The sequence below is a fragment of the Chenopodium quinoa genome, unplaced genomic scaffold, assembly GCF_001683475.1.
Source record: "Chenopodium quinoa cultivar QQ74 unplaced genomic scaffold, ASM168347v1, whole genome shotgun sequence".
NCBI lineage: Eukaryota > Viridiplantae > Streptophyta > Magnoliopsida > Caryophyllales > Amaranthaceae > Chenopodium > Chenopodium quinoa.
In genome coordinates, this window is record NW_018745413.1 from 4625820 (window position 1) to 4638491 (window position 12672).

At 33.4% G+C, this 12672-nt stretch overlaps 2 protein-coding genes across 2 annotated transcripts; one reads left to right on the forward strand and one right to left on the reverse strand.

Annotated features, from left to right (window-relative positions):
• The first annotated feature begins 3478 nt into the window (after positions 1 to 3478).
• On the forward strand, positions 3479 to 5953 carry LOC110713433 (caffeic acid 3-O-methyltransferase-like). The gene is made up of 3 exons (XM_021891884.1): positions 3479 to 4818; positions 4998 to 5373; positions 5469 to 5953. Exons 1-3 carry the CDS (start codon positions 4400 to 4402, stop codon positions 5778 to 5780), a joined length of 1107 nt encoding a protein of 368 aa, XP_021747576.1. The 5' UTR covers positions 3479 to 4399; the 3' UTR covers positions 5781 to 5953.
• A 4053-nt stretch (positions 5954 to 10006) lies between these two features.
• On the reverse strand, positions 10007 to 11442 carry LOC110713333. The gene is made up of 2 exons (XM_021891790.1): positions 11259 to 11442; positions 10007 to 11226 (listed from the first exon to the last, which is right to left on the reverse strand). The coding sequence occupies exon 2, from the start codon at positions 11212 to 11214 to the stop codon at positions 10252 to 10254; it is 963 nt and encodes a 320-aa protein (XP_021747482.1). The 5' UTR covers positions 11215 to 11226; positions 11259 to 11442; the 3' UTR covers positions 10007 to 10251.
• Positions 11443 to 12672: the final 1230 nt, after the last annotated feature.

Here is a 12672-nt window from a genome sequence, read left to right on the forward strand (position 1 = left end):
GCTCATCAGGTCATCTGCTAGCTTGCTACTTGGCCTTGGAGTAGGGTGTTGTTGGTATATACCAATTCCCCCTTGTGTCGTGCCTGTGACCGCTGCCAACAAGCCTGAGGTTCTAGGGCCTTAACACACCATGTGTTAAAGGATCAAGTCAACTAAGAGTTTAAGCTGATAATTAAGGCCTAAGAATATGTTTAATATCAATCACCATACCATGTCGTGCAAAGCCTTGAGCCCTCGTTGGTGTGTGTCGTGAGCTTTACGACCATTTGGCTTGTAATACAGATACACTTGGGACCTTAACGCATTAAAGCCTGGTATCTAACGACGTAATCTAAATTTTACTTAAGTAAATATAATGTATGGTTCCTACAGGCGTTGGTACCTTACATCGTACAGCTGTTTCGCGAAAAGAACATATTACACACATGTAAAGAACATACTGTTGTGATGAAAATAATATACTATTAAAAAGTAATGAACACATATCTAAAGTAAAAAGAACATATTTATATTAAAAAGAGTAAAAAGAACATATGTTCATGTTCTTTAATTGTCAGTGTAATGTACTTATTTGTGATATAATGTTAATTACTTATTGTGAAATGTTATTTGATTTATTTATTTTTTTAAAATTATGGTGAATATACATAAATCATGTTCATTACATAATATTTTCATGTTCTTTATAAATATTAGGGATGTTTTTTAGATGTATAAAAAAACATAAAATTGGATGTTTTTTACAAAACAGTTATATATTCTTTACAAAACAGCTTTATGTTCTTTAAAAAACTGCTACATGTTCTTTTCGTGTTTATTTCCTGTACCTTGCTAGGTACAGACGACTGTACCTTAAAATTTTCAAAGTAAATAATGTATTTGTTTTTAATTTTGTCCAATCGGTCAATTTGATTTTCTTTCGTGTTTTAGGGGTATGACTCAATAAATTCAATCAAGAGTGAATTGTGAGACTAATTATATATTATTCACACTGAACATAATTGACTTCTAACTAAGCATTCCAATCACTTGATTTCACTGAGAGTTTGAGATCGAAGGTGACCTGCAACTAAACATATAGATCATCTTTTGATCTCACTGAATAATCAACAATACGATATAATATATATATTTTTTTAAGAAAAATTGCTCGGAATAATCCAACCTTTGCCTCATACGCCAAAAATAATCCCACCTTTTGATTATTTTTAATAATCTGACCTTTATACCCAATCTGTTCCCAATGGTCCCAAGTAACTCAAAACCGGATAAACAGGTTACCATTGGTGACTTGGAATTGTTTGCACACGTGTCACCACATATTTGGTCAAAAATTAAAAAACAAATTAATCAAAAAAATTTATTGAAAACGTTTTTAAAGAAAATGACGGCAACCCTCAATCAGTGGGTCATGAAGGCGAATGTACCATGTGCATGGTATATCTGTTAAAAAAAACGGAAAGAACATTGTACAGAAGTGAAAAGAACATTTAGTTATAGTGAAAAAGAACATGACATAGAATTATAAAGAACATATATCTAAAATGAAAAGAACATATTATTAAATGTAATAAACGTGATAAAAGAACATAAGAGATATAAAAAAAGAACATAAGCCTATTACTAACAATGAACATGACATTATTTTATTAAGAACACACTGTTAAATAATATTCTTTATCTCTGTGTTATTTGGTTGTCAGTGTAATATATTTTTATTTATGACATTATATTCATTGTCTAATGTGAAATGTTCTTTAAATTTTGACTTTAGATTATGGTGGGAGAATATAAATAATGTTCATTACATAATATTATCGATTTCTTTATTAATATTATGAATGTTCTTTAGATAAAATATAAATAAAATAATAAATAAATAAATAAAATAAAAAACTGGATATTCTTTGTAAAACAGGTATACGTTCTTTACAAAACAAATATATGTTTTATACAAAATAGCTATATGTTCTTTACAAAACAACTATATGTTCATTCCACCTTTTATCAAAAATCTAAATGTATCATGCTTGGTACATCCGCCTCCACGAAGAAAATTTCAAGCAACCCTCTCCGACAGACTCACCACTAAAACCATCTCCACTACCCAATGTTAATTACATAATATTATCAATTTCTTTATTAATATTATGAATGTTCTTTAGATATACAAAAAAAAAAACATAAAGCTGGATATTCTTTGTAAAACAGCTATATGTTCTTTACAAAACAAATATATGTTCTATACAAAATAGCTATATGTTCTTTACAAAACAACTATATGTTCATTCCACCTTTTATCAAAAATCCGAATGTACCATGCTTGGTACATCCACCTCCACGAAGAAAATTTCAAGCAACCCTCTCCGACAGACTCACCACTTAACCATCTCCACTACTCACTTTTAGCCTATCAAAACCTTCCCTCTCCCCTTGGAGTGGCCGAACTAATGGGTTTGTGATTTTGGGATTGATTTATGGGTGTTTGAAGCGGTTGGTTTATGGTTTCTGTCAACGTGTGGTTGTTGGTGCACTTCTAGTGGGTTCGTTTAGTGTTTTTTGCGATGAGCGTTGTTGTGATGTTGTAGGTTTGTGGGTGGTGCTGCGTTTACGAAGGAGGAGCAGCAGTAGTAGCGTTGCTTTTTTTGTTGTTTTGCGGGTGGTGCACGGGTCGAGTCGACATTGGAGAGGGGAAGGAAGATGGCCTGATGGTCAGAATCAGGTAAGGAGCTGGTGGCTAGGGCTGCCTGGCTTGAATCTGGGTTTGGGATTTTTCTAATTTTTAGTTTTTTTTTCTTTTTAAAAAAAAAATTATTTTTATTTTTATTATTATATTTTGACCAATTCTAGGCTAACACGTGTCTGGTAACTTATGATAATAAGTTAGATGATCGGTTGGGACCATTTAAAGCGAAAAAGGTATAAAAGTTGGATTATTAAAAAATAATCAAAAAGTGGAATTCTTTTGGACAGATGAGACAAAGATGGTTTTTTTAGAAATTTTTTCCAATTTTCTTCACCATCTTTTCTTTAGAAAGGACTGTCAAAAATACATTTGGATAATATATTTGACCAAAAGAATACCTTTCCTTTAGAAGGGACTGTCGAAAAATACCTATAAGCCTTGTGTTTTATATGAGGTTGAGCTTGAGTTAAGGTCTTTGAGCAAGTTGTTTTGAACTAAGTAATAGATTATTTTTGCGCTTAATATCTCTTACAGTATTAAGTAGTTATTTTGGCATCCTTTTGCGGGATAACTAACAATTTCCTGTTCTGATCACTTAATCTCAATGAATAATTCCTGGTATTATGTAAATTATTTATTGAAATAATACACTAGACCAAATGACATCTTTCCTTCAGAAAGGACCATTGAAAATTACCGGTTAGTCTTGTGTTTTGAATGAGCATGAGGTTGAATTAAGGTCTTTGAACAAGTAGTTTTGAATTAATTAATAGCTTATTTGTGTGCTTAATATGTCTAAGCTGAATAATTTTTCCGTTTTGCTAAGTCTTAATCAGCAATTGTAGCTACGCAAACTAAGAGAAGGTTAATTAGGCCTACATGGCTACACATGTGGTACGTTTGTATTAAAGTTGAGATAGATAATGATTAAGATATTTGTTAAATAAAATTGGGCCCTAAATGAGATTGTGGATATAAAAAATGAATAAAAAATTGTTAAAAAAAGGAATAAAAGTGAGTAGAATTAGAAAAACAGATGAAAATGATAATTAGAAAAATGAGTAAGAATTAGGAAAACGGATGTAGTAGTAATTTTGGCAGTCTATCGATAATTAAAATTTCTCACCTCCTCTCTCGAGTAATGGAAATCAGGGGTTATTTATAGACACAAAATATGAGTCTGCGATGAATCATACATAATCCAATACATGAAATGACTAGACCCGCCTGTTTAAGATATGAGCCAATATGAACCGTTCCTTAACCAGATATGACTTATTAACAATCAAATATATGCCACCGACATTGAATATAACCCGATCCCATTACAAACTCACCTTTTCACCCAAAGCGACTGATAATTTAATAACCAATGGACGAAACAAATAAAGTTCTTCGTTTTTGTTGTTGTTTTTTTTTTTTTTTTTTTTTTTTTGGGGGGACATTCTTCGTTTATGTTTTTTTAAAAAAAAAAAAAGTATATTTTGTACTAAAAGGCTTATCGTTATGAATTGAATATAACATAGGTGCTAGTTATTGTTGTCAATATTCAACATAATACTACCCCAAAAAAAAAAAAGTCCGTCTTGAAAAACAAGAAAAAGTAAAAGCTCACCTCCTAAGCAGGCAAGCTTACATTTGTATAAATCCTTGTTTGAACCAAATAATTTATAAACAATAATTATTGTTAAGCAGAATAAAAGACTAGAGAAGATGCAACCTTTGATGGAGGAAGAAAGTATCATACACCAAGCCATGCAACTGACAACCGCAATTGCATTACCTATGGCATTGAAGGCTGCCATGGATCTCGGTCTTTTCGAGATCATGGAGAAAGCAGGACCCAGTGCTCGTCTTTCACCTTCCGATATTGCTGCCCGTATTGCACTAGATACGAACAATCACTACCGAACATCACAGATGACAGATCGTATCCTCCGCCTTCTCAGCTCATACTATGTTGTGTCTTGCTCTGTTGCTGATGATCATGAGCATAGCCATACTGATGGTCAAGTCCAGAGGCTATGCGCTTTAGCTCCGCTTTCAAGGTACTTCCTTCAAAGCAAAGATGGTCAAGGTTCTTTAGCACCGATGTTCAACATGATCCACGACCCGTTCATGGCAAACGTTTGGTAATTGAATTCACAACTTTTCATATATTTTCAGATAGTTTTTCATGCTCCAACCTTGTTCAACTAGTTTTGAAACCCCGGCGATGTATTTCGCTAATTTGACCATATAGGTTCATGTAAAGGATTTGTTTGGTTTGATTCAAAGAAAAAAAAAAAGTATTGAATGATGTATTAAACAGGTATCACATGAAAGATGCAGTTCTTGAAGGGGAAGTTCCACTGGCAAAAGCATATGGCAAGGATCCCAAGGAATCTATCGAGAAAGATGAAAGATTTGCTTCAATCTTCTTTGATGCCCTGAAAGAGTTCAATACCTTGTTTATAAACAAGATTCTGAACGAGTACAAAGGATTCGAAGGCCTAGAATCGGTTGTGGATGTAGGGGGTGGAAATGGCTCTATACTTAAAGCAATTATATCCAAGTACCCAGCTATTAAAGGCATCAACTTCGACTTGCCACCCATAATTGAGAAGCAACCCGTTTGTGCTGGCATCGAGCATATTGCAGGCAACATGTTCACAACCATTCCAACAGGAGATGCAATATTCATGAAGGTAACTGCTACTTCCCATGTATAACAAGGTTCAGTACCTTTCATGATCATACTGTCGCCAATTAATTCCATTTCTGACCTTCTGTATTACGACAGTGGGTACTAAAAAATCTAGACGACGAACAGTGCTTGAACGTGCTTAAGAACTGCTTCAAGGCGTTGCCAGATGGTGGCAAACTCATGACTGTGGAGCTTGTAATACCAGATATCCCAGATAGTAACATTAGCAGCCGAAGTGTGTTTCAGTTTGATGTGTACCTGACAAATATGAATGCTGGAGGAAAAGAGAGGACTGCAGGAGAATTTCAGGCACTTGCAAAGGCAGCAGGATTCTCAGGCATCCAAGCAATGGTTCGGGCATATGATGTGACTCTTCTGGAATTTCATAAAACTGCTAGCACCAACTAAAAACAATGCTGTAAAAGTGTTTCCATGTATCAAGTAGAATGTTTATGCCGAACCACTTTCATATGCAATGTAAGAATAAATGGAGATGGTTCCATATGCAACTGTACTCGTGAATAGACTTTGTAATTACGAATAGACTTTTTTCAATCAGTCATGCCTGATTGATTTTTTTATTGCTATCTTCATTAACAGCTAAGCCAAAACTCTGGTGTCATCCAACTATGGTTTAATGAAATAATTGAAACAAACGGCCAAGTATTAACACCACACGGCATCAAGAAGCCCAGCCCTAATAATAAGAAAACATCAGAATATATATTCGCGTGTACATATTACATATAGCAATTGAAATTATGAATCTGAAGGAGGAGATATCAACCAGCATACCAAAAAATTAGACCCGTAAACATTGTGGCCTTGTGGGTACTTAAGCTCGGACACTTCCAAAGGGTTTTAGCTAATTTGATAAAGTGTGGTAAAGTAATTAACATGAAACAACATGTACAATAATCATTTGTAAAAGGGGCTTTCAATCCGAGGAAGTACTATATGGCAGTACCACTATAATGAGATATGTAGCCATTTATAGACTTACAATTGAATTCAATCCGAGCAATAGCAGAGATTAATCATCAGTAACTCAAGAAGTATCTGACACCAGACAACGATTGCAAATATCATATACTTAAACACAAAATAAGAAAATTCATCAGCTAATCATACATTACTTGGCCAATAACAGTGATTAGCCATGAATCAACCAACTGGAATCATAGTAAATGATTATCATTGAAACAATAAAAACAAATCATGGAAAGAAACTGCACTATAACAATGTCTCTTAGATAATCTATAATTGAAAACTTCAGCAAAAAGACGACAAATTTCAATGCCTTGGCATAGGCGGCCATATATACTGCAATAAGCCAACAACAGACTCCTAACAAATGGAAAACTGGGTAAAACTAGCTACATAACATCATATCAGTATTACCCCAATATCTTTCTAAGTGACTCCAGCTAAGGGTAGATTAAAACACATTGATGACAATCTAAAAGAACAAGAAGTTTAACAAGCCATTTTTCTAAAGTAAAATCATTGCCTCTATGCCTCAGCCAAATAATATACTCCATGAATCATACATACTATTTTTTTGGGGTGCGTAGATTGCCCAATCACAATATTCTGTCACCTCTAGTGAATAATGAATCCTTCCTCATAAACAGTCTTACAAAGAAACAGATTTACATTAAAGGGCGATACCTGACACACCTATCTGACTAATCAAATCTCTATTGGAGACAAGTCATGTGTCAAAGACTATTAAGGGGTGTATCCGTGTATATTTATATGATAATACATAAAGGTATTATTGTAACATGTAATATAACACGGTTTATATACGTGAGAGTCAACAAGCACTTATCTGCGGTATTATTGTATTCACATGTATACCTCCTGACAGTCCTGAGATATCCAGCAAGATCATGGAACACACTCACATCAAGCTAACAGCCATTGGATTAACTAGTACGGGTATAGAAAATGGAAGCACCTACCAAAATCCAACTCATTTATAAAAAAGGTTTACTCTATACACAATGCTACATTTATGATTAACATTTAGGGAAAAAAAATCGAGAATGTGCTTTGTCAAGGGTAACCCATATACTAGCAAAAAGACCAATCTTCAAATGGTTAAGAATTTGTTATTATCACTCTCAAAGATGGCACCATTACTGCTTAAGGCTTTCTGTTGAAAACTCCTATAGTAAGGCGGTAAGGTCAGGCCCCTCATTTTCTTCATCTAGATTAAAGGTAGGAAAAAGGGTTTGATGTAGAGTTCTAACTAGTCTTAATCTCAAGAATTCCAATACAAACTGGTTTCATAAAGCATAAGCCCTCTTGACAAGACAGATTATTATCAGATAAAAACCTTGGTATCCTATACAGCTACACCCTAGGATGCTATCTCTTCAAATACCTTACCTCAAAGGAGCTCAAAATAAGAAAGATAAAAAATGCAGCCCTCAAATTTGGTTTGATAATCTTGATAGACAATGGGCAAGGAAGGATAGAGTGCCTAAGGCTGTGATGTGTTCTTAAAAGGAAATTAAAAAAAAAAAAAAAAAAAAAAAAGGAATTAATGGAATGGTGGATGCTATGCAACAGCATATTATAGCATATTATATCTGTAAGGAGCAATGAACTTAGCAAAAATTACCATATAAAATCAATTGTAAGGAGTCTACCCATAACAAAGACTCAGCTTCTGATATGTGCAAGCTGTTTTGCAAGCTTGAAAGTTGTTCTCAAACCTAATATCAACCTTCGAATCAAATTGAGGTATGTGCCTATGAAAATTATAAGGCCATAGAACCTAAACTAAATCCTTTGTATGATTGTATCCAGTATATAAATAAATAGATGAAACCCGTGTTCTGTAGGAACCAGGCATCAGAATTTTTGCCAAAACTAAGCCTTTATTTCACACTTCAAGCTATAGTGAACAGGGATGTGACCTAAACTTGCATATTCTATGTGACAAACCATTAAAACCACCTATAATTGGCCACAAGTCGAAAATAATGTAAAGAGAATGATGGTGTTGTATTCAATGTTCCAAACACAGTTATCCAATATTCCAGCTTGCAAACAATGAAAGTAATAATTACTAAAAGACTTACACTTTGTTTAGATAGAAGGAAATGGAAGGAAAAGAAGAGAAGATAGTGTAAAGGGAATGATGGCGTTGTATATTCAAAGTTCCAAACACAGTTATCCAGCTTGCAAATAGTGATATCACTTAAAGGCTTACACTTTGTTTGGATAGAAGGAAATGGAAGGAAAAGAAGAGAAGAGAAAGGGAAGAGGACAAATTTACTTGTTTGGGTAAAGGATTGGGGGAAGGAAATGGAGGGTTCCATTTTTTCTCTCTTCAACAAACATGATTCCTCCACATTTGGAGAGATTTGGAGGGAAAATAGAGCTCATCTTTCCTCCATCCTCCTTTTCCCTCCCCTTCCCTTTCCTTCCTTCCTTTTTATATCCAAACAAAGAGTTAGATTCCCACATTCACGAGAATAAGACAAAGAAAAGTAACAATGCAACAATTAAATCAAATACTACCTCCGTTACAGGTTATGTGCAACGATTAGACATTTCCCCTCTCTGCTTTATGTCAAATCGTTGCACATAACCTGTAACGGAGGTAGTAATAAGAGGCACTGAGTTATCTAACCTAATGCTCAGCTGCTCACTTCATTACAAATCCAACAATAAAAACATCCGAGTACGGGCTTGTTTATTTTATCTATTTTATTTCAATCAATATAAGTTCAAATTAAAATAAGTTCAGAATTTCAGACAAAATAAGTTTTGTAAAAAAAACATTATAAATAAAACAGAATTTCAGACATGAATTCATATTTTCTGAATATTTCCAGAATTCCAGATACAATATCAGATTATTTTAGGTAAATTTAGACAAAATAAGTTTTTCACAAAAAAAATTCTGAATTTCAGACACAGTTTCAGATTATCTGAAAAATTTAGAATGTCAAACACAATTTCAGATTATTTCAGTTAAGTTCAGACAAAATAAGATAAGTTCAAATTAGATTATATAAGTTCAGATAACCCACACCACCTCACCACTGCAAACGAGCTGCGCATCAAATCCCCTCTCCACACCCTCCGGCACACCTCTTTGTTCCTTGGCGTCCATCGAAATTTAGTACATACTATTGTGATTCAGAAAATACACAATTAAGGCCTAAATTAGATGAACCAAACAAAGCACAAGTCAAGTATTGCAGAGGCATCAGGACATCACAGTTTTTGAGTTAAAATTTAAGCTAAATTTACACAAACTTAAAAGTTACAGTGAGAGAGATAAGGCCTAAACCTGTGTTCTTACAAGTATTACAACCACCACCACATCAATGGTCACTAGTTTAAACTCGAAGCTGAGCTTAAAGTTACAGTGAGAGAGATAAGGCCTAAACCTTTGCTCTTACAAGTATCACAACCACCACCACATATAACAAGCACTACTAAGAAACTAGCATTATTACCAAACATCAGTAATAGAATTGAACACTCACATTATACTTTCAACCAACATTCATAATCATTAAAAAGTTCAGATACCCACATCCAACATACAAAATTACCAGAAAGATAACACTATAAGTCTACAACAATCAAACCAGATGATAAAAAGTACTACTTGATTGTATATTTTTTGAACTAATGCTCATTTCATTTCACATCCAAATAATGTCACAACAACAAGGAGGAGGATGATAATAAAACATATTATTGTACTAATTAAATCAAAAACCGAAAGCGAAACTTACAGACAGCATCCAGCTCCATATAATCTCTCATTCTGCTTCCCATTTATACAACAAATTCAAAAAAAAAAAAAAATCTACACAACTTCAACATGCAATCACCCTTTTCTTATCAAATATCAAGACTCTCTAATTGGATGTTACTCTTGAGAGGCACATACTCCCCAAGGTACCCACCAAGATGATCATGAAGGGCAGTTTTGTCAATTCCTTGATGATGATAACTCTTGCAAACATAGTAAAACACACTCTGAACCAACAAACCCACCAAATTCACAATCACAAGAACCCCAACAAGAAATCCCCCAACCAAAATCCGAACAAAAACCGACTTATTCGAATCACCATGAACCACAATCGCGGCAAAAGTCCCACTAATCAGCCCACAAATCAACAGGTACCCGAATACGAATACCCCTGCCATCAATACCTTCCCTTGGAGAAGCTCGTAGCTCTTCTTCATCGCCGCGAAGCCGTAAATCGGCTCGAGGACAGAAACAACACTAGCGAGATGCCAGAGCGCAGTGATATACACATGCACAAATAGGAAGAGAGCGAACGCCAACAAAATCGAGAAGAACAAGAGAAAAGTACTGTCGGTATCAACAGCAACAATGATCAAAACCAAGAGAATGATGAAAGCAAGATTATACAAGAGCATAAGAAGCGAAACCCACAAAAAGGTGTTGAAAAGGCGGCGAAACACGGAAGGAATCGCAGCAATGGTGGAGGAGAAGGAAACAGGCTTCGACGTATATAGCGAAGCAACGGTGAAAACAACAGCAGCAGTAGAGAGGAGAGAGAAAGTGAAGAGAACGAGAAGGTAGCAGAACTGGAAGAGAAGGAGAAGAAACCATTCATGGGATTGAGCTTGAAGGGGTGTTGTGGGATCTTGAAGACGAGCTAGAATTGGGTGAGTGAACAAGGAATGAGCTAAAATGGCGAAAGAAAGAGGGAAAATCAAAGCTAGGGTTAGGAGATAGAAGGTTCGAGGAGATTGTTTTGGGATTGAAATTGCTTCTTTGATGATGTCTGTTAAGCTAAGGAATTGAAGTTCTTCAGGTTGGAGATCCATGGCGGAAATTTTCTGGGTTTTTTTGGGTGTTTGATTAATTTTTTGGGTGAATTTGGGTTGAATTGTTGTTTGTTATCGTCGGTGAGATCTGAGATTGTTGTAATTGTGGAGGAGGAAGAAGGAAGGAAAAAAGATGGCGTGAATTTTGGTGGGACTTTATATAATAAATAAATTAACCAATAATGTTTTTTTTGTGTATTATTTATGCACCTAATCCTACCCCGTGCAATTAGCAAATCAATGTCCCATATTGTCTTATTTTAAGTGTAATGAGGATCTTAATTATGGTTTTTTTTTTTTTTTTTTTTTTTTTTTTTTTTTTTGTTAAGGTGGTCAAACTTGGATTTGTTGAATAACTAGATTAGGTCTTGTGCCATGCACGATTAATTTCAGTATTATTGTCAACAAAAAGTATGAACTAAATTATCGAAATATTTATTAAAATGAAACATATTCATGAAAAATCGATTAGCTAAATATGTATTTTAAAGTTAAACAATTGAGTATATGATTATTTTTTGTATTTTTATATATGTGGTAATGTAATAATGTTATTTTTCTTATTAACTAAATGAAAAATTTTAAAGCTATGTACTAACCCTGTGAATAAATTTTCTTTGTGCACACAAGTAAGATCACCCTATTATTTAATTCAAAATCATCCAACCTAAAATAATATTATTCAAATCATTATTCCAATAATATCTTATTTCTTATTCAACTTTTCTCCTACTATCAACTCTAATTCAAATATCAATGTATTTGAAATTATATTTTGGTACTATATATACATTATATAATAATTAATAGTTATCAATCAATAAGTTATACATTTATTTATTGATATTTTTACATAGATATTGATTATCAAGATAAGTTTTTTGACAAAAATAAGTAATAAAAATCTTATATTGATAATCTATATGATATTTTTTTTCCTAAAAAAATTATTGTTTATTTATTCTTTCTATAATTAAAAATCTAGATGATAATTAATTTTTTTACAATTAAAGTTACTTACGTTTTTGATAAATTTTTTTCCTCATTTAAACTTTATTTAAAAGAAGATCCAAAGAAATAAATAAAAATATATGTAATATATTTTTTAGGACACACCAGTCGATGACACGTGTCATTGCTGGTGTGTCTTTTAGTATATATTATTAATTGAGTGGTTTTGGATGGGGTTGAGTATTAATTCTAACTAGCCTTCTAGCCCGTGTGATGCACGGATGAAGAGATGAAGGGCATGTTCTCATACGTTGAAATTCAGTTCAGTTCAGTTTATGTCTAATGATATTGCTAATGATATAAAGCCAAATTTCATTCTTTTAAGCTCTTATTACAACAACGATAATAATTTCATTCTTTTAAGCTCTAATTACAACGACGATAATAATAATAATAATAATAATAATAATAATAATAATAATAATAATAATAAAAATAATAATAATA